The sequence below is a fragment of the Callorhinus ursinus genome, unplaced genomic scaffold, assembly GCF_003265705.2.
Source record: "Callorhinus ursinus isolate GAN/ISIS: 27379988/994484 unplaced genomic scaffold, GSC_fseal_2.0 scaffold6, whole genome shotgun sequence".
NCBI lineage: Eukaryota > Metazoa > Chordata > Mammalia > Carnivora > Otariidae > Callorhinus > Callorhinus ursinus.
Window position 1 is genome coordinate 29,000,148 of NW_027397068.1, and position 25,349 is coordinate 29,025,496.

Sequence of the window (25,349 nt, forward strand, 5' to 3'; positions counted from 1 at the left end):
GCTTTGGTCCTCCCACCTGACTGAGGAAGCAGCTCTTTGACACTGAGCATGAGCTCTGTGGACCCTGCCAAATCCTCTCCTTCCTTGAAAGCCAGCAACTCCCTTTGGATCAGCAGAGGATGTAATCAGCATGTGGGAGTTTACACTGTGATTTCCTTGTAAAGGTTTAGGAGGCCAATTAAAGCCCAAATACTATCCACTAAACTTAGGGTTTCAGGAACTCTTGAGACAAACTAAGCACAAAGTGTACCGGCTCTTTAGTATTCACGTGGAGACAGGCCATTGTGATTCCTCTCTCTCTCTCTAATTTCCCAAATGGGACCCTCTTGGGGAAAGGCTCATTTGTTTCCTGATGTTTTTCTGGCCGAGGGTCTACTCCAACCCCCCGTACCCCCACCACAACTACACGGCAACCATCTGCCCCATCCTCACGGAAAAGCTGACTGCCCTGCCCTGCCTGCTACCTTCCCTCCCACCCAGCAGCAGCTTGATCCCACTAAGAAAGGGAAGCCTAAATGAGGATCCTAAAATCTGTAAACCACAAAGAAAGTGGAGTGCCCACCTCCACATCTGTGTTTTGGTGATAAAGCTGCTGCTACCTATCAGCACAGAACAATTTTGCTGGGCAGTGATGGTATAAAGATGCACATATAGCCTGCACGTAAATGAAAAGAGAAAAAGTACCTGTAACCAACGACTGTAACAAGAGAGAGATTCTTGTTTGTCTTTACTACCTTCTAGCCCTTGTCCAAACACACTTTACATTTTTTACAATTTTTTATTGTTATGTTAATCACCATACATTACATCATTACATCAAACACACTTTACATTTAACAGAGCTTTCATCATAGGGTGTGTGCACCTTTATATTCTTTTTTCATTGTCATTGCAGAGGACTCTAAACCTTCCCCCAGTTGCTACTTAGCCTGACAGAATGTCTTGCTTACAGACCATCATGCTAGGCCTTCAACAAATAAGGCTCACTGACAATACCCCTCCCATCCACCACTAAAACTCTTGTATAATTCACTCTAACATGACTGCTTGTCTGGTGGAAGTTTCTTTTCAGTCCAACATGACCATCAGATTTATAGAGAAGTCATAAAAATTTTAATGATTGGATCCAATTTTTCAGGGGCTGGACGAGTACCTAAAAAACATTTTTCTCTTGTACGTAAAGCATCAGATGGATAGGAAACCTAGACTGCTCATCTCATCCTAAAGCCAAAGGCGTCTGTTGCAAGTATTAGCAACTCTTCTCAGTCCTGGTTCTGCTCTAGTCAGGCTCTCATGGACAGCTTCCCCATTCCCTCAATTCCTCTGCCTCCCATGGTTGTGGGAAGATATCCAATACCAGACCAGATAAGGTAGAAGGCTGCTCAAGTCTGGACAAGCTATGGAAAGAGTAACTCTGGAAATGCCTCATAGTTATCCTGTCTCTCTTCTGCCTCAGGCTATATATCAGGCACAGTGACCACAGTGACCAGTTTCCACAATCTTCTTCCCATAGCAGGGATGTTCTGTCACGTAGGAAGCCATCACTGTCCTCACTGGGAGTTGAGGAACATTTCAGATCATTCTAATAGCCCTGGAAGTGTGGGCCCACCCACTTCCCCACTCTCCCTAAGAACTCATCATTTTCTTGCTGTGCTCTCCCATTCTGACTAGCTCCTCTCCTGGGCCAATAATAGAGATGCTACTCCAGCCATCTAGACCTAGGTCAGTTTCCTCAACCCGGCATTGAGTGCCATAAAAGGCCCCTAAATTAAATTTCCTTTCCAAACACATATAAGTCTGTTTATATCCAGCCGACTTTTGCAGTAAGGGTCCAAGAAATAAGTCAGTTTAGGATCTCTCACACCTACTCCTAAAATGATGAGAAGCTCCTAGAAGAGGTTGTGTGTGTGTGTGCACGCATGCAGGAGTGAGTGCATATTCCTTCCTTGCCTTGGATGGTCTTTTTTTTTTTTTTAAAGGTTTTATTTATTTATTTGACAGATAGAGACACAGCGAGAGAGGGAACACAAGCAGGGGGAGTGGGAGAGGGAGAAGCAGGCTTCCCGCTGAGCAGGGAGCCCGATGCGGGGCTTGATCCCAGGACCCTGGGATCATGACCTGAGCCAAAGGCAGACACTTAATGACTGAACCACCCAGGCGCCCTGCCTTGGATGGTCTTGAGTCTTCTTTAATCCATGAGCCAGTGACAGGATGAGCCAGTGACAGAGGGGTTGATTTGTATGGCATGGCTATGAGAAATGAATGCTGGTTTATAATCTATAATAACTTTAAGCCCCTAACAAATCTACTGAGACTTTTCCCATTCCTTGTGATTCTTTTTTTTTTTTAATCTAGAGGCTGTAACCTTGTAAAATTTAGAACTTTCATTCAACAGTATGTTCTTATTCTGCTGAAAAGCAAAGCAAATTTTTATCTTATTGAGGGAGGAAGGAAGGAAGGAAAGATAAATCAGACCTTGGGCTCTAGAACGTAAGACTTTGCTGGTCTTGCAAAATATATAATTAGTATGCTCAAACAAAAAGAAGTACATTTAGGTAAAAAGTTAGCTTCAGAGGTGAAATGATGGCTCATAAGGTTAGCTGTCATGGCCTGTATGTCACACTATCTGACTGAAATGTCATCCGTCTTCCAGGGTCTGAGCTTCAAGAGCTGCAGAAAATGATTGACAGCCTCCAGAACCCCCAAGACCCTATCCAGATGTCCCAGGCACTCCTCCTTCGAAGGGAGGTTATATTTTTGCAGTTTGATGCTGCAGTGAGGCACCTCATCCGGTAAGGGCTGGAGCGTGAATCCTGTCCAGTTAATTGTGTAGGGCATGTGCTTCCACCATCAGGGGAGGTCACTCTTGGCAAGATTGAATAAGGAGCTTAAAATAGTCACGGGCACAACCTGATCCAGAACACTGTGACTACCAAATGTGTCTTGCTGCAAAGCCTGTCCATGTAGAATGTGTTCTTTTCAGATTATGATAGTCTTGATTTTATTAAATGTGATTTAAATATAGTTAATTGTTGGGGTGCGTGGGTGGCTCAGTCGGTTAAGCGACTGCCTTCGGCTCAGGTCATGATCCCGGGATCCTGGAGTCCCGAGATCGAGTCCCGCATCGGGCTCCCTGCTTGGCAGGGAGTCTGCTTCTCCCTCTGACCCTCCCCCCTCTCATGTGCTCTCTATCTGTCTCTCATTGTCGCTCTCTCAAATAAATAAATAAATAAATAAAATCTTTAAAAAAAAATAAATAAACATAGTTAATTGCTATAAAAGCAATTGCTGCTTTTACTGTTCAGGTTGTTTAATTGGGAATAATATTTTTTATACCTCTGAAGATGATTTTAAGAGTTTTGTTTATTCTTTTTAGCCCTTAATTACCTTTCAAAAGAACAGAATTTTCACTGCACTTGTGAAGCCCCTGGAATTGGCTACCTACCTGAGTTAAATTTATAAATTCAAATAAATAAATTGTAGCTATTAAGTACTCTGCATACAAAAAACAAAGTCTCTTTAGTTAATTAGTCATGACTGATGAGAAAATTAGTTTGGATTGAGAGTCATACTGTTTCTAGGATAAATAATAAGTTTTGTATGGGAAGGGAAGAGGTCAGGCCTGAGCATCTCTGCTTATTCTTAAATTGTCAAAATCAATTAACTTCCTGTGATTAATTCCCAGTGTAAGCATTTAGCCAATCAGGGGGACCTCAGGAGGCTACGCTCTTACCTGTGGATTGCAATTGCATTCCACCATTATTAGCATGGGCATCCATAGAGAATGGAAATGTAGGGATTGAACTGAACTCTATTTTCTCTTTCTATTCTGCATTTTCTTTACTCTGAGTATCCGGGGTCTCCGGATTCAAATTAATTCAGCAGAACAACAACAACAACAAAAATTAGACTAATTCAGTTTCTTTTTATCGACAGCTTTCTGAGCTGTAGTTTTAGTCAAGCGGGTAGGATGTTAAGACCCTAGTTGTCAGGAGGGCCATTCATTAGCCCCCTGACTTTGAAAGCCCAAGCCAGAATTTGTGGAAAATTTACATAGGATGAAGAAATAGAACTATACCCTGGAAGTTCTTTTCGGATTCCAGCTGTGCAGGGTTCAACTTGCTACTGTTCTCCCAGGGGAACCAGTCTGCTTCCTCTAGGAATTGCTGTGAGGGGCTTTCTTTGTCCCGGCACACTCAGTCTGCAGGAATGGAGGGCACTGTGTCCTATGTCTGGTTTCAGTAGATTCAGTATATCTTTCAAAAGACTTTAGAGGGAACCGCTCAGGACGGTAGATCTCCATGAGTCCCTCATTTATCGCATTTCCTCTAGCCTTTTCATTTGGGGCTCTTCAGAGTGTGTATATGTTTGGAATCACACAGTTAGTAAGTGACAGACTAGAACTAGAACCTACATGCATTTGACTCCCAAGCCTGAGAACTAGGATGGATGCCAGACAGCAGTGTGGAGAGAAAAACAGACTCTGGAGAGAAGGCAGGAAACAGGAGAAAAAGAGAAATGAAAAGATAAATGTCATCCCACTTGATGATTCTAGTTGCTGATTCTACTGCTAAACCTGCAAACAAGGAAAAGTCCTCAGATAATCAAGAGACAGGAGCGCATGGCGGAGTTCCCTCACCCTTCCCCAAAGTTTAGCAACTCTGAGAAAATCTGACTGTTGACCCCAGGGAACTTTTTGCTTATGTTAACTGAAGGCTTCTCCAGAATTTGAAAAGGAAGAACTGAACTTTCACCTGGAATGAGAGTAGCATGCTTCTATTTACTGTGGGGAAGTGAGGAAGGAGGTAGCTCAAGGACATCAAGATAGTGGCCCTGTGATCACCTAATATCTGGCTCCTGCTAATATGTGGCATAGATCAGATCTGGTAGCAGGATAGATGCACGTTTCTTATTTATTTTATTTATTTATTATTTATTTAATTTAAATTCAGTTAATTAACATATAATGTATTATTTGTTTCAGCAGTACAGGTCTGTGATTCATCAGTCTTATATAATACCCAGTGCTCATTAAATCATGTGTCCTCCTTAATGCCGATCACCCAGTTACTCCATTTCCCCCACCCACTTCCCTCCGGCAACCCTCAGTTTGTTTCCTGAGATTAATAGTCTCTTATGGTTTGTCTTCCTCTCTGGTTTCATCTTATTTCATTTTTTTCTCTCTTCCTCTATGATCCTATGCCTTGTTTCTTAAATTCCCATATGAGTGAGATCGTATGATAACTGTCTTTCTCTGATTGAGTTATTTCACTTAGCATAATACCCTCTAGTTCCATCCACGTTGTTGCAAATGGCAAGATTTCATTGTTTTGATGGCTATATAATATTCCATTGTACATATATATGCCACACCTTCTTTATCCGTTCATCTGTTGATGGACATCTGAGCTCTTTCCATAGTTTGACTACTGTGGACATTGCTGCTATAAACATTGGGGTGCAGGTGCCCCTTCAGATCACTACCTTTGTTAGATGCACGTTTCTAAGCACAAAAGTTTCACTCTGTCCCTGTCAACCTGCCCTCTACCAAGCTCCTGGTGGAAAGTGGTATTGTCCTCCAAAACCATTGGAACCACATTGCCCAGGGCCTGTCACTTCTGGGCATGTCCACGAACCTGCAGGAGTTATTTACTAGCTGATGCAAGAAATGCCTGAGAAGTGAGCTTATCTTTAATTTTAGGTGAAGTAATCATTGTGTTGAAAGAAAATGCTTGGGTGGTACAGCAGGTCTAATCGATCTTATCTGTTTGGCAAACTTCTATCGTAGGCCCCTGCCTGATTTTTGTATGGCCTCTGGCCTAAGGATAGCTTTTACAGCTTTAAATCATTGGGAAAAAAATTTCAAGAAAAGAGTACTATTTTGTGGCATATGAAAGTTATATGGAATTCAAATCTCAGTGTCCATAAATGAAGTTTTTTGGAACACAGTCATGCCCATTCATTTATAGATTATCTTGGACTGCTTTCACACACAGTTGAGTAGTTGCAACAGAGACCATATGATCCACAAAGATGAAAATATTTACTATCTGACCCTTTAAGAAAAAGTTTGCCAACCCCAGATTTAAAGGATTGGATTCCTTTGTAATTCATTAATGGAAGGAGACAAAACAAAGCAAACAAAACAAAAAGTCCCTTTATAGGAACTCTGTAGAACAGAATAAAACATATGGCATGGGAGGTGCCATTAATCTGAATGTATTGCTCATGTTTGGAGTGATTAGGGCAAAAAAGGAGAAACTTAAGGCGAAACCCTGAAGGTACCAGTAACTTTTGCAGCAAGCCGGAATTGGGAGTACAGAAGGGATCTCTAAAGAAAGCCACACCACCTTCTCAGTCCTTAAAGTTTTGTGGGTTTTCCCTTCATTTTTAAATTTATTTTTATGCTCATCTAGCTTAAGTGTCTCTAAACACAGAGATATTAAAGTGTGCTTCAGGGTATCTGGAGATTTCTTAGATACAGAGAAAGCCTCCTGTGAGCCAGGCCTGGCTTATGACCATGGTCCTGGTCCCCAGTGTCTGAGAAATGAAGAGCCACATCCTCTGCCTGGCCTCCTCTGGGCTACTTTGCAGGTGCTTTTGTTGTTGTTTTGTCTTTTTCTTTCTTTTTTATATCCTTACATCCAGGAAAAACTCTAGCATGTGCCTTATGAATTTCCTGCTCCCTGTGATTTGAACCAGCTTGCCTGGGATCATGCCACAGGTAGATCTCTTACACACAGGATGCCTGGTGTGTTAGGAAACCTTTGCTTATTGACAATAAGGCAGCTGGAGGGTGGCAGAACAGTTTGGAGAATTCTGTGTATCTATTCTGGGATTTTATTAGGTTGGCAGGTGCAACCTGACCCAAGCAACAAGCCGGCCTTTCATTTCGGTGGGCTTCCTTGTTTCTTGAGTGCTGCCAGCAAGCTGTGCTGATCAGACATACCCTCTCAGAAGACACAGGCCTAGGTATTACCAAATGAGGGTCTCAGTGAGTTGCAACAGGACCCCATAACCTGTGTTCAGTATTTCAAAAGGCATGGTGAAAAAGACACATTTGCCCAAAAGCTCTGCAGGTAAACAAAATGTCAAGTTTCTTTCTTTTTTTTAACTGGAATTCTAGAACTGCGATAAGGGAGAGAAGACATTTGTTTTGGTTGAGTTCCCACCATGTGCCAACTCTGTGGGATAGAAATCGTTTTCCCCATTTTTACAGATGAGGAAATAAAGACTAGAAAAATTGCATAACTTGGGCCAGTCACACAGCCTGTTGTAGCAGAGCTTCCATCGTGCAGTTTGTCCGACTCCAGAGCCCTATTCCTTCCTTTATATCATGTTTCTTCATTTCTTCCTGCAGCTCAGAGCTGGGGCTGGAGGCTGATGTGGTGTTGAGTTAAAGTTGGGAAAATGCTTAATGGCTGTTTGGTAGAAAAATCTTTCAAAATATGGGGTCCATGGAGGGGGGAAATAAAAGAAGATCTATGCTAAAATATATTGGGTATCATCTTGAGACCCCTTTATTCACATAGCATTAGAAACATTCTATTGAGGGCGCCTGGGTGGCTCAGTTGGTTAAGCGACTGCCTTCGGCTCAGGTCATGATCCTGGGGTCCCGGGATCGAGTCCCACGTCGGGCTCCCTGCTCAGCAGGGAGTCTGCTTCTCCCTCTGACCCTCTTCCCTCTCGTGCTCTCTATCTCTCATTCTCTCTCTCAAATAAATAAATAAAATCTTAAAAAAAAAAAAGAAAGAAACATTCTATTGATAGGAGCGGGATGGGTCCTACAAAGGACAGTGATCCAGACTGAGGAAGGACAAAAGTGGGGAAAAGAATAGCCAGTGATTTGGTCAGTAGTGCTGCCTGTAGTTTGACTCTGGTCTCTCTAGAGAGTATATCATAGTCTATGATTCTGTAGCTTGGGCTAGCAGCCATATTCACATCTGAATGTGTTATATTTTTGAATAGTCTCCAAGCATCCATAAATTAATAGACCTAGTATGTACACCAAGCTGTGTCTGGGGCTCTAAAACTGTCAGACATTGTGTTCGTTTGTGGCACTTGGTAGTTACAAAGTTCTGCACAAACTTGCCAGGATAAGAGAGCACGTCAGTGTTCTGTGTTCTTTTATGTGATTGTCAGTCGGGTATGGCCACAAGAAGAGAACAGAAAAGACCCAGGAAAAACAAAGTTTATTATATTCATAGGTGCTAGAAACAGGGTGTATGCCATGACACACACAGCCACACGGGAAAGCCAGGAGAGTGCTGAGGCCATGGCCTGGAAAGGCAAGGCAGGGCAGGGTGAACAGTTGAAGATCTGCTGGGTTGAATAATTCCAGTGGGCTCTGGGTGGCAGAGGTGGTCTCTAGTTGTCTGTTGACTAGCCCTGGGATGAATAAAGCAGAGGACCATTGCCTCCCTACGTGCAAGGGTCAGATAGAAATGGTATGGCTTTGGATTGGTTGGTTTGCGTATCAAAGCCATGCTCCCTGCTGAGTCCTTTGCCATCTCTAAGAACTGGCTAGCCCAAGGAGGGGCAGTCTCTTTCTTAGCCAGAAAGGTCTTTAAAGATGTTAAAACATCCATAATAAACAGAAAACAAATTTAAAAATGTAAGCACTACATTCAAGGATTGAACAGGTAAGATGTGAACAAAGCTGGACCCAGAGGCCAAGAAAGAGAAAGAGAAATCATTCTATGATTTGGTGGGAGAGGAGAGCAGGAATGATATGAAAGGAGCCAACCAGGCAGAGGTTGTATGGGCTTCTGTGCTCTTGATTTGGGCTGAAAATAAATGTTTCTATTAGAATATTCTGCTTTTTGGTACCATTGTTTTGAGGAGATCCATACAATCTATACAAAGGTATGGTTGTAGAAAGTACCATGGGAGTTTAGAGGATGCTGAGAAGCAGCTGGATAATGAACTCTGCCTCACTGGGCTCCAAGTAGGCTAGAATGTCAAACCCATTTTTGTATCTTGGATAGTTCTTGCACTTTGCTTTGTACATAGTAGGTGAATCATTAGAAAACATGTGAAAGATATGAAGAACAGGAGAAAATGTTCTCATTGAGCAACTCCAGGCTCATCCTTGAAATATCCGGATAAATCAAATATTTTTTTGAGTCTCTGAGTATAAAATAATATTCAATTATCTTTTTTTAAATTCTCATTAAAATGTGAAAAGGTGGTATGATTTTTGTACTAGTACAATGGTTTGATGTAAAAATCCCTTTATCTGTCTTTGAAGTAAAGTTCACAAGCCCCTTTTGCTGATGGCTAAAAGATTAAACTTTCTAATTCCAAGTCATTCAGCCACATGTAGAGCTTAAAAGTGGTCAGTTTGAGATTTAAAATTAATTAATTCAAGGTTAATTAATCCCCGTTTCCCTTTGTTTTAATTGCCTCCTATTCACCCTATTGGTAAGGGAGGGGTTCTGCCCTGGGGGTTACGGAGATGGCCAAACACATGACACTGAACACTGGACAGGTGAGATCAAGAGCAGTTTACTAGTTATATACACTCACAGCCCAGGGAAGAGGACACTGCACGCAATGCAGAGCCACAGAGGAGTTGCACTTGGGAACACACTGAACAACCAGAAACAACCACAACTGCGGGAGACAGGCTTTGTAGTATCAGGAGGGTGTGACGTCCCCTCATTTCTGCAGGAGAATGTGATTGGTTCATTTGAATACTTTTGTGATCTGGCAGGGAACTGAAACCACTACTCAGGGATAAGCAGGAAGTGCACTTGGGTCCCTTAGAGAAGGAAGGTTATTGGACTAGGAGACCTTATCTGTGGGAGCAGAATGGAGAGGCGAACTTATAACTAAGCCATTCAAGGCCCTCTGATTTTACCAGGTGCGAAGGCAGCACATAATAGTGGACCTTAATTTTAGGCCTTACGCCACACTTTTCTCCTCCTTCATTGCTCTCAGACGGATGATGTAAGTGCCTGGGGGTGCTTATAAATCATCATAGCAGTTGAGGAGGAGAGGCTACTTCACCTACCTATCGTGGGTTATCTAGTCCAACCCCAGATCTCTTCTGATTGGCCTGATGCTCAGCACCACACATAGACACTCTCTTGTGAGGGCTCAGGCACTCCCCAGGTCTTTCCCCAACACTCTGATTGTCTGCTCATCTCTGGGAGACTGCCTCATTTCCCTCAGTGCTAGTACCTCCGTCAGTCATGGTTAATCACCTTATTTCTGATTTCTGCTTTATGTAAGACTTGGGCCAAGCCCATGGAAGATCCAGGCAAAAGGTCCCCTCTGTTTCAGGATACCCTCTCCTCAGTGTATCCTGTGTCAGCATCTTTTTTTAGGTATTCACTAGACCTAAGTTCTAGAAATAGTCTTTCCTTGCTTACTAAACTCTTATTTCCTTTTGTGCAAAAAAAGTCATTGTAATTTATCATGCATACTTCCTTCTCTACGACTTATGGTATAAATTTCATGCACTAGTCTTCAGGATTTTTCGTTCTTGATAAGCAAAGCCATGTTTTGTTCAAAGCAAAACAAAAAGCTTCCTCTCTCAAACCCCAAGATTTTATTATTTAATTTAAAATTTGGTTTTACATATCAAGAATTATCTCTGCTATTGGTCTTAAAATAGTCAATTCAACAAACAATCCATGTCTTTGTTCTAGAGCTACAGCTGAACTGTCCAAAACAATAGTCACATGTGGCTATTTAATTTAAAAGTTTAAATTAATATTGATTTAGGTGACATAAAATTTAAAATCCAGTTCCTCAGTCATAGTAGTCACATTTCAAGTGCTCAGCAGCCACGTGTAGCTAGTGGTTACCATACTGGACAGTCAAATTTAGAACATTTCATAAAGTTCTTTTGAACAATGCTAGTCTAGACTATATCCACCTTTCCCTTGAGGGTTGGTGAATTGTGAGTGAAGGGCAGTGTGTAAAGAAAGAGGGGTGAAGGTTGAGGTCGTTGAGGAAGAAACCTGTGTACGTCTCAGAATGTCATCCTGCTGCAGTAACTTTGAAGAAAGTTTTGAGCTTGAGAAGCTTTAATAACTGCTTTTAATGAGATGCCCTCCATGCTTGGGTAGAAGAACATTTTTGGCAGCTGGAAATGCTCCTGCCTACCAGTCTGTCACAGACGGCATGTATCATGGATTGCCACCACTGAGCAACTCTCTTGTGAAAAGCATTTTTGCTTCACAGCCCAGCCCGCCCCAGCCACTGGATCCATGGAGCCTACAGGTACGTTGAGAGGTATTTTTATACCTATAAACAGTGTGTTATACATCGGGGATTTTGGCACTTTGTTTCCGTGTAGTTTAAATTTTACAGGGTCTCTCCCTGCTCTAGAGCTCTTTAGCCTTGCTTGGCTCCCCTTCATTGACACGGTAGAGCAGCCTGGGCCCACTGTTATTCCCAGCCAGAGTCTTTGCCTCCAAACTGCTCAACAGGCAAACTGGGGCGATAGCTTATCTGCTCACAGCTGGTAGCAAAACCATCAGTTGATCTTTTCTATTTAATAAATAATAATGACAGCAATCACAATACATAAATTAGGTCAGCAGCTGAGTTTTGAAGAGCCCAGGTTACAACAGGTGTTATCAAATGTAATCCTGGCAACTTCTATTGCTCTGAGGCACCAACAATCTTACCCACTTTCTACAACTAAAAGGTTAAGGTTCTGGCAGGCCAGAGATCAGACTGCTGGGCAGTCATGGTTGTACTAGGTCACAAACTGTATTGCTAACAAATTACCCCAAAATTTAGCAGATTAAAATAATAAATATTCATCATCTTATATTGTTTCTGAGGCTCAGGAATCTGGGAACAGTTTATTGTGTAGTTCTGGCTAGTTGTGTAGATCTCTCACCGATCAAGGTATGGGCCCAGGCTGTAGTCCGGTCTGCTGGGGGAGAATGTGCTTCCAAGCCCACTCACAGGGCTGTTGGTAGGCCTCAGAAGAGCCATTTCCAAGCTCATTCATGTGGGCTTCTCTACAGGCCTTCGTCACAACAAAACAGATGGATTCCTCCAGAGCAAACAATTCAAGAGAGAACAAGAGACAGAACCCAAGGTGGAAGTCATAGTCTTTGTATTACCTCATTTCAGAAGTGACTTCCCATCATTTTTGCCATATTTTATTCACTAGAAGTGAGTTACTAATTTTAGCCCACACTCAAGGGGAGAAGACTTAAACTCCACCTCTTCCTGGGAAGAGTATCAAAGAAGTTGTGGACATATATTTAAAACCACCTCACAAACCTAGGTCTTCTGACTCCAAAAGTTCCAACTTAATGTTTATATGTTACAGAGTTAAGCCAAGTAATGCCAACATCACCCCCATGTAAGTCCCACACTTTTACATTCCCTAGCAACAAGACAATTACTCTTAGCCCAAGCCTTGACTCTCATTTAGTCCCAGAAGACAGGATTGACCATGACCATTGGGCCTGTTCCTACTGCCTTTGGATTTTGCCTGGGATTAGGTAGATGCAAGTGTCCTGGCTTCCTGCTACCTGAAACAACTCTGAATTGTCTGAAGCCAGTACCAAGTCTGCAAGTATAGAATAGGGTCAGATGGACAGGTCACTATGTCCAGTGCTGCATGTGGTGCCACAAGGACTGGGGGATGCCTTGGCTGTTGGACAGAGGCCCACATGTCAATGTTGTAACATTGGCTTTGAGAACTGGAACACAATGGTAATGAAGGAAAACATTTTCAGGTTCCTAATACTGAGAACATTTGAGTAAATTTACATTTATTGATGTAAATGTGTCCCATTGTTATTATAGTATTCTGGAACTTCCAAACACTGGTGCTGACTAGTTACACTGAAGTCTTAAGTACCCTTCTAAGTTTGGCCAGATTCTGGAGGAAAAGAAAAAAAAAATATTATTACTCTCTCCTCTACATTATCAGGGACTTTCTATTACAAACTATTTCTACATAGTAAGCCAACCATCCCACGGTGTTTTGGAGTACAGACACAGAAACCCTGTTCATATAAGATGTTTATTATTTATGGACACAGTACAGCATTATCGCGTTTCTTATTTGGTTCTTTTAGGCATCTGTGCTATTCCCTTGGAGAGCATTTCTGGAAGATGGAGGACTATTTCCAGTCATGAGTAGCAGCCCAGATACCCTAGAATATAATATGCAGGTAAGATAGGTCTTCCCATTTGTCACAGAGAGAACTGAATGCAGATTGCAAGGCAGGTGTCATTGGGTCCATAGGTCAGTGGTGAATAATTTATGAGATAAGCAGGGGTGTTTATGGGATTATGAAGCCATAAACCCAATGATACAAGGTGAGTCATGTTTTCTTCTGACAGAAGAGAATCATGTTCTCAGTGCTATGGGCCTCTGTTGTAGACTCAGCTGCAATTCCCACGGCCAGTAATGATCTGGGAGAGTGGCCATCCATCTCCAATCACTCTCTGGGCCTCTTAGAGAAACACCCAGGCTGGAAGTTCAAGGCTGTGGGACCAGGATCCTGGCCTGCCTGTGAACAGTGGCAGGAAAAGAACTCTTTAAGCAGGATCCATAAGGAGAATTTCTTTCAATTATGTATTTCCCCCTTATTACCTAAGCAAATATCATTGTGTTCTCATTTTTAAAAATAGAAAATATAAAAAATATTAAGAAAAACATGAAAATCAATCGTAAATTTGCTTCAAAATAATATGGAAGTGGGGAGTGACGGGGATAGGGGCAGGACTGGCCATATAGGGCTGGGTGATGGGAACGATACTGTTTGCTTTTGTTTCTGGTCAAAATTAAAGTTGTTTGGATTTTTTAAAGTAAAGTAGTAAGAATGGTTAAGAAAATCAGTTGTAGTGCCCCACTTCACATTTTGGTTTATTTTTTCCAGTATTTTCCTTATGCATACATGTGTTTATATCTGTACTTTTAAAGGAAAACTGATACCATACAATACATTCACCACGTACAGATACCACTGTAAAGTGCTGGGAAACTTGGACTTCCACACAAAGCCAAAAGTCTGATATGTTCAAGAAGGACTTTGAGCTAGAAATGTTACTCTGATTTTTATGGATTTTCTAATAGTCAAGAGGGCGGGGCTTATACTCATAATTATTCCTAGTTTTCTCCCCAAAATCATTAAAGGATACCTAGAGATCTTCAAAACGGGTGTTTTGTTTTGTTCTTTTTCTGTTTTTAGATGTGCTTCTGTAGGCTGAGCAACCGTGACCTTAAGGCGGCTCATGGAGAGCTGGTGGGCGTGCAGCTGCTTTTGGAAGATGTACTTCTGAGCAGTGATCACATGATCATAGAGGATCCCTCCAGACAGCAAGCCACACTGGATAAACACTCTCAGGGACATAATTGGCCAGTGCTGTATTGTACTAAAGGAATTTCCTCTCTGGGAGATGGGCCAGAGAGCCACCTCTGTCCAACAGTGTCTCCCAATGGGTCCCAGGACTGTGCAGGGGTCACCTGTGGTCCATGGTATGTATATTCATTTCTTTTCACTTGAAAAATAGAACAAAAGTTGTGGGCGGCCCATTGAAACCAAATGGAACAAATAATCCAACTGGCTGGATTTCTTTAGGAGTCACACACATTTAGAGTCGGAAGACACATTTAGAACTGGAGTCGTAAGGACTGGAGGGGTATGACAGAGGCTCCGGTTGAACCCCTCCAGCCTGGGCTCTCGTCTTCATCACTCAGCTAGCCTGTGGATGCCTAGGTGCTGCCTTCTCTGAACTTGACCCTCTGAAGCTCTGAGGTACCAAGAGCCTCTAGCCCACCTTATCATGACTGGAAACAATTCTGCCCATATCTGGGAACCAGACAGAGACTTGTCTGGACACAGGGGAAGCTAGCTGGTGCCCCCATCTGAAGAGCCTCCGCTTCCAAGCCAACCTTTCCAAGAGAGGTCTGCAGCAGCCCCCTCCAATTCCTTACCTTCAGTCCGCTCCTCAGAAACTGCACTTCATCACCACTGAGACTGCTCTCATCGAGAGCACCATGGTCCTTGTCATTAAATCCCCCGGATACTTTTTAGTCCCCTTCCATGCTGACCCCTTGGCAGCGTTTGACACAGCGTGTCCTTCTTGCAGTCTCCCTGTGCCTGGCTTCCAAAGCACAGCTCCCTCCTAGTTTTCCTCCAGCCTTGGTAGCCAGGCCTTCTCAGACTTTCCCATAGACTCCCCTCTGCCTCCTGCCTCCCCTCTTCCTCTCGCAATCCCCAAAGCATTATTTTTTGGGTTCTGTCCCGCTGCTACACTCCCAGGTCTGCATTTTGACTTCCATGATGTTAGCCACTTTTGTCTTTGTAGGCCCCTTCCTCTATAAAAAAGCATTAAAAGTGATAGTTTACAACTGTGTTAATATAAAAAAAAATATCCTATATTAAAACATTTTATTCAGCCCCAATATCCTTTATTTTGTGATTTTAAAATAAATTAAAACACCCTGTGGGCCCTGGGCACTGTGCCTTCTGTGTCTGGTCAATAAGCGTCTCCTAAACACTATTAATACTACTATTGGCTACGATTGAGATCTTTTCAGAATGCTTTGGTAATTATTAGTTTCTTTAACATCACAATAGTTCCATGAAGTAGGTATTTTCATTATTCTCCTTTTACAGGTAATACTGAAGCTCAGAAAGTTTAAGTGATGTGCCCAAAGTCACATACCTAGTGAGGAGAGAAACCCAGATTCCAGCTGAACAGTCTGGCCCTGGAGCTCCCTTCTACTCTTACCCACTACGTTGTTCCACTTCTCAGCCTCTCTCTAGGCAAACTCATCTGCTTTTGTAACTTTGACGACTTTACATATGATGACTCATGCAATGACCATCTCCATGTCGTGTCCAAGTTTCAATCCTGTCAGATTCATGCATTCACTTCCTTGTTCCATCCCAGAGTCCGTGTCTCCCAAACTGAGCTTATTTCACTGCCCAAAACTTGCTCTTCTTTCCATATTCCCTGTCAGTGAAGCACCATCTGCCCAGTCGCCCAAGCCAAAACATCTGGACACCCATCTTTGATTTTTCTCTGTCATACCCCACAATCAGATGCTAAGTTTTACTATCCTATTACTTTAATCTCTCTCAAGTTTGTCTACTGTTCCTCATCTTCCAACACCAACCCCCAATCAGCATCATCTCCTAATGTTAAGCTATGAGCATAACCTCCAATTGGACTCCATATATTCACTCTTGCCTTCTTCCTGTACATTCACCAGGGTAATATTTTTAAATGTAAACCTGATTACGTCACTTCCCTTATAACCCTTCAATGACTTCCAAATGCCCCAAGAATGGAATCCAAGTGCTGTAACCAGACCTTCACCACCTGTCCCCTGCTGACATCTCTACCCTCAACTTCTTTCATTTTATCAAATGAACCGTGCTCTCTCTCCCCAGTAACTTTGTGCGAGCCAGCGCCTCTGCTGGAAAACGTCCTTCCTCGTCCTCCTCCTTCTCTACGTCACCATCTCATCAACTCCTATTTCTCCTTCAGGTTTCAGCTTCCACACCAGTCTTCCAGAAGCTTTTTCAGATTTTCTACCTTTGAGCTGATGCCCCTCTGTGCCAATGAGGGTGCACTTGTTATAAGCGACAGTTGTCCTACTAGCCATGACTTAAATTAGAAAGGGCACTAATCTTTCAAAACAAGTCTAAGAGGAGGTGGTTCAGGTTGGTACAGTCACCCAGGTTGGTGTAGGCCCCAGCTCTGCCATCATGGGTGTGTCTGAAAAATGTCTCTTTCATCCTTGTAAGATGAAAACAGGGGCAAAAAAGCTTTCTCCTTAAGGGACTTTAACTTTCTACCAAGGAAGAAAATCCTTCCCAGAGCCTTCTAATAGATTTTCCTTGGGTCCTACTGGCTAAAATTGAGTCACAGGTCTACTTCAGGCAAATTAGGGGAAAAGGAAGTATGTTTAGATGTGCCATCTAAATTCCACAACAGAATTAGATGTTTCACTCAGAGGGAGCATTTGCAAAGCAGGATTGCCACCAAGTAGTACCAAGATCAAGCAGCATGCTGGGCCCTCTGGGCCCTCTATTTGCTATTTCTTGGTCCTGTTTTTGATGAATTGTCATCCTTCCCTGACTTCCCCACTGTCCCCCACCTTCATGCTTTATCCTGTCTCCTGTTCCTTCTTTCATCCTTTAAAATACTTAGGAAGAGAAGACTTCTCTTATTATGAATATATTAACAAAATAGTTTGCTTTAAAGTTATTTATTTTAATTAGTTTTATTTCATGATTTGTTTTTAAATATTCATAGACAATAGGAAGCACTGGGATCTAGCCCCGCATTGGGCTCCCCACTCAACGGGAAGCCTGTTTCTCCCTCTCCCACTTACCCTGCTTGTGTTCCCTCTCTCACTGTCCCTATTGCTGTCAAATGAATAAATAAAATCTTTAAAAATGAAAAAAAATAATACACAGTGATTCCATGTTTATATGCCTTGCAAAATGATCATCACAGTAAGTCTAGTTACCGTCCATCACTATACAAAGTTAATATAATATTATTGACTGTATTCCCCAAACAGTATATTACATCCCCATGATTTTTTATTTTATAACTGGAAGTTTGTACTTCTTGATCCCCTTTACTCATTTAGTCCCCCAAACCTCCTCTCCTCTGGCAACCCCCAATCTGTTCTCTATATCTATGTCTTGATTTAATTTTGTTTTGTTTTGTTTTTTAGATTCCACATGTGAGTGAAAGCATGCAGTATTTGTCTCTGACTGACTTATATCACTTAGTGTAATACCTACAAGATCCATCCATATTGTCACAAATGGCAGGCTTTTATCCTTTTTTATGGCTGAGTAGTATTCATGTGTGTGTGTTTGTGTGTGTGTGTGTGTGTGTGTGTGTGTGTGTGTGTGTGTGTGTAACCACATCTTTATCTGGTCATCCATCAATGAACACTTAGGGTTTTCCAATATCTTGGCTGTTGCAAATAATGCTTCAATGAACATAATATGCATATATCTTTTCAAATTGTATTTTCATTTTCTTCAGGTAGATGCCCAGTAGTGGAATTACTGGATCATATGGTAGCTCTATTTTTAAGAGGAATCTCCAAACTGTTTTTCATAGTGGTACACCAATTTACATTCCCACCAACTGCACAACAGTTCCCTTTTTACCCTATCCTTGCCAGTACTTGTTATTTTTTGTCTTTTTTATGATAGTTATTCTGACAGGTGTGTGGTGATATCTCATTCTGGTTTTGATTTACATTTCTCTGGTGATTAGTAATGTTAAGCATTTTTTCATATACTTATTGGCCATCTGTATGTTTTTTTTTTTAATGTCTATTCAGACCCTCTATTTTTAAATTTTTTGTTTTTTTGTTATTGACTTGTATGAGTTCTTTATGTATTCTGGATTTTAACCCCTATTAGGTATATGATTTGCAAATATCTTCTTCCATTCAGTAAATTACTTTTTATTTTGTTGGTAGTTTCTTTCACTGTACAGTAGCTTTTTAATTTGATGTAGTCCCACTTGTTTGCTTTGCTTTTGTTTTCCTTGCTGTTTCCCTTGCCTTTGGAGTCAGATCCAGAGAAATATCACTAAGAACAATGTCAAAGGTCTTACTGCCTGTATTTCCTTCCAGGAGTTTTAAGTTTCAGGTCTTACATTCAAGTCTTTCATCCATTTTGTGTTTATTTTTGTATTTGGTGTAAGATAGTGGTCTCTTTTAATTTTTGCAGGTAGCTGTCCAGTTTTCCCAGTACCAGTTATTGAAGAGACGATCCTCTCCCCATTCTATATTCTTACCTTTGTCATAAATTAATTGATCATATATGCATGAATTTATTTCTGGGCTCTCTATTCTGTTCCATTGACCTATGTATTTATATTTATGCTAATACCATGCTGTTTGATTATTATAGCTTTGTAGTATAGTTTGAAATCAGGGAGCATGATACTGCTGGATTTCTTTTTCTTTCACAAGATTGTTTTGGTCATTTGGGGGTCTTTTGTGGTTCCATATAAATTTTAGAATTATATTCTAGTTCTGTGAAAAATGCCATTGGAATTTTCATAGAGACTGCATGAATCTGTAGATTGTTTTGTCTAGTATGAATATTTTAATATTAATTTTAATTCTTCTAATTCCATGAGCATGGAATACCTTCCCATTTATTAGTGTCTTCTTCAATTTCTTTTATCTACAAGTTATAGTTTTCAGTGTACAGGTCTTTCACCTCCTTGTTTAAATCTATTGCTTGGTATTCTTTTTGATATGATTGTATATGGGATTGTTTTCTCCGTTTCTCATTCTTATAGTTTGTTATTAATGTATAAAAACACAACAGATTTTTGTATATTAATTTTGTATCCTGCAATTTTGCTGCATTCATTTATTAGTTCCAATAGTTGGGTTTTTTTTTTTTGTGGACTCTTTAGAGTTTTCTATATATAATATGTGATCTGCAAACAGTGACAATTTTACTTCTTTTCCAATTCATATGTTTTTTACTTCTTTTTCTTGCCTAATTGCTCTAGCTAGGATTTCCAATACTATGTTGAATAAAAGTGAGGAGAGTGGACATCCTTGTCTTGTTCCCAATATTAAAGGAAAAACTTTCAGCTTCTCACCACTGAGTATATTAGCTGTGAGTTTGTCATATATGGCTTTTATTTGTTGAGATACATTTCCTCTCTACTTACTTTGTTGAGAATTTTTATCATAAATGGATGTTGAGTTTTTTCAAATATTTTTTCTGCATCTATTAAGATGATCATGATTTTTATCTTTCATTTTATTAATATGGCGTATCATGTTGATTGATTTGTGAATGTTGAACCATCCTTGCATTCCTTAAATAAATCCCACTTTGTCATGGCATATGATCCTTTTAATGTATTGCTCAATTTTGTTTGCTAATATTTTGTTGGGGATTTTTATATCTGTGTTAATTGGGGATATTGGCCTGTAATTTTCTTTTTTGTGGTGTCCTTGTCTGTTTTTGATATCTGGGTAATGCTGGCCTCATAAAATGTGTTTGGAAACATTCCCTCCTCTTTAATTTTTTGGAAGAGTTTGAGAAGGAGAGATGTTAAATCTTCTTTGAATGTTTGGTAGAATTTATCAGTGAAGCTGTCTGGTCTTGGACTTTTGTTTTTTGGGAGGGAGGTTTTTGATTACTGAATCAATCTCCTTGCTAATAATTGGTCAATTCAGATTTTTTGGTTTTTTTATGATTCAGTCTTTGAAGATTTGTAAGTTCCTAAGCATTTATCTTTCTAGATTGTCCAATTTATTTGTATGTAATTGTTAGTAATTGTCTCTTACAATCCTCTGTATTTCTGTGGTATCAGTTGTAACTTCTCTTTCATTTCTGTTTTTTTATTTCTTTTATTTCTTTTATTTCTTTAAACTCTCACTTTTTTTCTTGGTGAGTCTAGCTATAGGTTTGTCAATTTTGTTTATTGTTTCAAAGAACCAGCACTTCATTGATTTTTTAAAATTATCTTTTTAGTCTCTATTTTATTTATTTCTGCTCTGATATTTATTATTTCCTTCCTTTTACTAACTTGGGCTTTGTTTGTGTCATTTAAAGCCAATGTTTCCTTATTTGATTTTTCTGTCTGGACTATCTATTAACTGATACAAGTGGATGTCAAAGTCTCCTACTATTATTGTATTGCTGTCATTCTCTCACTTTAGGTCTCTTAATATTTGTTTTATGTTCTTTGGTGCTCCTACATTGGGTGCATATATATTTAGAAATGTTTTACCTTCTTGAGATTGATTCCTTTATCATTATGTGGGGCCCTTCTTTGTCTTTTATTATAGTCTTTGTTTTAAAGTCTATTTTGTCTAATATGAGCATAGCTACACCAGCTTTCTTTTCATTTCCATTTGCAGGGAATATCTTTTTTCCATCCTTTCACTTTCAGTCAGTGTGTGTCCTTACTTATGAAGTGAGTCTCTTATAGGCAGTATATAAAAGTGCCTTGCTTTTCTATCCATTCAGTCACTCTGTGATTTTTTTTATTAGAGAATTTATTTGCATTTATTTTAATTATTGATAGGTAGGTACTTATTGCCATTTTTTTACTTGTTTAGTGACTGTTTTTATAGTTCCCTTCTATTCCTTCCTTCTTCTCTTTCTTTCTTCCCTTCTGGTTGATGACTTTTTTTAGTGTTATGTTTAGATTCTTTTCTCATTTTCTTTTGTGTATTTAATATAAATTTTTGCTATGTAGTTACTGTAAGGTTCACATATATCATCCTATGTATATAACTGTCTCTTTTAAGTTGATAGCAATTTACATTTGAACATTTTCCAAACCCTACATTTTAACTACCACACCCCTTCATGTTTGTTTTTGATGTTACATTTTACATCTTTTTCCTTTATTTATCTCTTAACTAATTATTGTAGTTTTAGTTAATTTTACTTTGGTCTTTTAACCTTCATAGTAGCTTTATATATTAACCCATTACCTTTACTATTTATTTACCTTTTCCAGTGAGATTTTTACTTTTGTATGCTTTTTTGTTGTTGTTGTTGTTGTTGTTAACAAGTAGTGCCATTTCTTTTCTGCTAAAAGAAGTCCCTTTAACATTTCTTATAAGGCCAGTTTAGGAGTGACGGATTCCTTTAGCTTTTGTCTGGAAAACTCTCTCTTCTTCAATTCTGAATGATAACCTTCAGGTAGAGTATTTTTGGCTGGAGGTTTTTTCCTTTCAGTACCTTGAATATATCATGTCACTCTCTTCTGGCCTGCAAAGTTTCTGCTGAGAAATCTGCTGACTATGGTGTTTCCCTTGTATGTAACAACTGGTTTTTCTCTTACTACTTTTAAGATTCTCTCTGTAAGTTTTGACACTTTAATTATAATGTGTCTTGGTGTGGATCTCTTTGAGTTCATCTTATTTGGAATTCTCTGGGCTTCCTGGACCTAGATACCTGTTTCCTTCCCTAGGTTAAGGAAGTTTTCAGTCATTATTTCTTCAAATAATTTTCTGCCCATTTCTCTTTCTGGAACCCCTATAGTGCAAATGTTATTCTATTTGATGTTATCTCATAGGTCCCATAAGTTATCTTCATTTTTTAAAATTCCTTTTTCCTTTTGTGGCTCTGTCTGGGTGAATTCCATTTCTTTGCATCCAGCTTGCTGACCCATTCATCTGCTATATAGATAAATAGATAAACATCTGATGTTTAAATGCTCTACTGTATTTTTCAGTTCAGTTATTATATTCTTCAGCTCTGTGGACTCGTGTTTGGTACTTTATTATATTTTCTATCTCATTGTTGAAACCTTACTGTGTTAATCCATTCCTCTCCCAAGTTTGGTAAGCATCTTTATGACATTTACCCTGAATTCTTTATCAGGTAGATTACTTAGCTCCATAGCATTATGGTCTTTTTCTGAGTCTCTCAGTCTTGGAGTGCCCTTGTGTAGCTGATGAAACTTCTCGTTCAACCTTGCCCCAGCTCTTGGTTGTTTCTTGAAACTTTGTGATTGTCTAATCAGCCTAATTTATTATTGATATGTCCTTGTTATTGAGGATGTACCAAGGCCTGTCAGTGTTCCAAGAGGAGAAATTTCATTTAGCACCAAGTTTCAGGCTAACCTGAAGCTAGACCCTCAGGCAGCAGCTTTTAAAATATGCAAATATATTGGGGTGCCTGGGTGCCTCAGTAGGTCAAGCATCTGCCTTGGGCTCAGGTCATGATTGAGCCCCATGTCAGGCTCCCTGTTCAGCGGGGAGTCTGCTTATCCCTCTCCCTCTCCTCCTCCCCACTCACCCTACTTGTGCTCTCTCTCTCACAAATAAATAAATAAAATCTCTTAAAAAATATATGCAAATATAGTCTTGTGCAGCCACAATCATAATCCCTGCTGGCCTCCAGACCAAAAGATCTGAAGATATCCTCTGGGTGACAGTTGCAAAACTTGGGACTCTACATGAGTGTATAAGCTCTTTCTGGGAAGACTTACTGAGCTGTATCGAGGCATGGGAGGTGCACAAGGATGGTGTCTTCCTGCTTATGTTCTCTGGGAGCATCTCTGTAGCCTCTAGATGTAGGGAAAACCTGAAGCCTGCTCCTCAGGCTGAAGCTGCAGGCTACGTAAATAGGCTTTTTTCACAGGAAGACAGGGTTGTGCTTCAGTCTGCTGTCTGCCATGCCCTGAAGGGGTGGCCTGCCAGGTGCTGCCTTTCTGACTGTTACATTGCCTTGGAGCTCGGGAATGTCAGCCCCCTTAGGCCCCAGGTCCAGGCAGTCAAGGAGCATCCCCTGTGTGGATTGCATATATCCACTGGCTTTAACTAGGCAGCTGGAGAATGTAGGGGGTGGGACACTCCAGCTTCAGAAAGGCAGCAGGAAAATGTCTTAACTCCCTGTGCCTGGGGGCTTCGGGACGGCAACAGGAGGAAGGAATATCCTGTCTGTGTGCATATTCTGGCTTTAGGCTGAGAGCAGGAAAATGCTGGGACTGCTCACAGTTGTCAGCCCCATCCAGAGTGCAGGAGTCTTGCAACCCCCTGTGCTCACCAGCTTTAGCTAAGGTGTGGGAAAATGCTGCTGCTGCTTGCTCTTGCCTACCCCAGCTAGGGAGCAGGGAAGTGTTGCAACTGGCTCCCGCTCTGGCTCCAGCAAGGCAGCCAATTGCCCCTGCTTGTCTTAGCAAGGTGGTGGTAGGAGGGTTTTGCCTCTGAGTTCGCTCACCTGTGCTAGCAGGGTAAGTGGAGGTGAAATATTGGCATCTGCCAATGACATCTCCCATCTCTGGGGAGAGTTCATCTGCCCCTCCCCTCCATTTGCTTTTAGATTAGCCAATAAATCTCCTACACGTATAGTGTAGGTGCTTTTCAAACTGTTATTTTTTTTGCTGGGTCTTCAGGTGAAACTGCACACAAACCCTTTAAAAGGGGCATCTTGGGGCTTTTTGAGCAGAGGGGGCTACATGGCCCGTAGGCTGTCCCCTCCCTGTCACCATGCTCAGCCTTGGTCTGTTGAATATTTTCCATCACTCTGTAAGGTTTTATTTGATGAAAAGTTTCCTGAGGATAAAACAAATCTGGAAATCTTGGGTTAGCTGCTTAGTGAGGAGGTAGGCTACTTGAGGGGCTGTCAGCTGTGTGCAGGGCTGTGGGCTCTCCCCTGGGTCTGGCTTGCCAACTCCACCTCTGACCAACCTTCTTTCTGGCAGCTGTGCCTTTATGTAGATATGTTAATAGCACTGATCCAGTTACACTACGTGGGTGTTCTTCCTGTTCTGAGCCAGGAAACTTGAGTATCTGAGGTGCTGTTACCTGAATGTTCTCTGAGGCCCTTCTTGCCATAACAGCATGATCCAGGTTTGCCATCTTCGTCTGCAAAGCAATGCTCCTTTTCTTGTGACTGAGACCCTGTCATCAGGGTGAGGGCCTGGATGCAGGTCCCCGTTTTGTCTGTCGCTCTCTGGGTGACTCTGGCCCTCTTTACACTCTGGCTGCAGGAGAGGGGAACCTGAAAACCTCATTCCCTCCACTCCTCCAGGGCTCAGAGCAACCCCTCAACAAACACTGATTTAGGGAAAGTACCAATGAATGAATAAACAAATCATAATTCTAAAGGAAAATTGCCTGTTGAATAATAAATTCAAATTAAGAGACATGTAAACTTTTAAAGGATGGGAGAAGGAATAGGAAATAAGATAAACTCACGTTTCCATTTCCTTATCCATAAAACAAGTAAAATCCCTAATCTGAGGTTATATTACAGCCCTACCGTGATGGGGAATTAAATCTCAAGTGTGTTGAAGGGCACTTTCCAGAATGCAGAGGCTAAACATGAAAGGTTCAATTTTTCAAAGGCAGGTAAAATGTTAGTACCCAAGTAAGAGTTTTTAAAATGAGTGATTCAAGACTCAGCAGAAAGCTTAAATGGAGACATTTCCCTCTTTCCAGTGTCCTATCTATTTAGAAAGGATGCTTTTACCCTTTCTAAGCTCTAACTGTGCTGTAAACCCATGAATCATTCCTTCTGGGGAAAATAGGCCTTTTCCAAAATGTTCGTTCTGCATGGGCTATATGTAAAAGTTATCCCATATTGATCTATGATTAATAAGGAAGAATTTCTGTAATGCTTTCAGGCAGATTTGTCCAGAGTGCCAGTATTCAGAAGTCCATTCCAAAGCAGCCCAAAAGCCTCCAGGCTGCTGAGGGGCCCATGCAATGCAGTGATGTCCTTTGCTTTCTTGAGATCATTTCTGGTGCTGTGGAAGCAGCTGGAATTGCTAAAGGAGCACTGGGGCGGACTCAAACTGCAAGTCCAGGAGAGCGATTCTGTCTCCTTCCACAAACAGTTCTCAGAACTCTACGAGTGAGTGTTGCTGAGGTAGAAATT

The 25,349-nt window shown here is 41.0% G+C and overlaps 1 protein-coding gene across 1 annotated transcript in view; it reads left to right on the forward strand.

Moving 5' to 3' along the window:
* Nucleotides 1-25,349, forward strand: part of LOC112813989 (coiled-coil domain-containing protein 162-like) — a 60,626-nt gene that overhangs the window by 544 nt on the left and 34,733 nt on the right. The window contains 7 exon segments of the mRNA XM_073894256.1: nt 2,654-2,792; nt 6,417-6,594; nt 9,866-9,951; nt 11,079-11,232; nt 13,059-13,154; nt 14,178-14,323; nt 25,089-25,325. Of these exon segments, the coding sequence (XP_073750357.1) occupies nt 2,654-2,792; nt 6,417-6,594; nt 9,866-9,951; nt 11,079-11,232; nt 13,059-13,154; nt 14,178-14,323; nt 25,089-25,325 (1,036 nt within the window).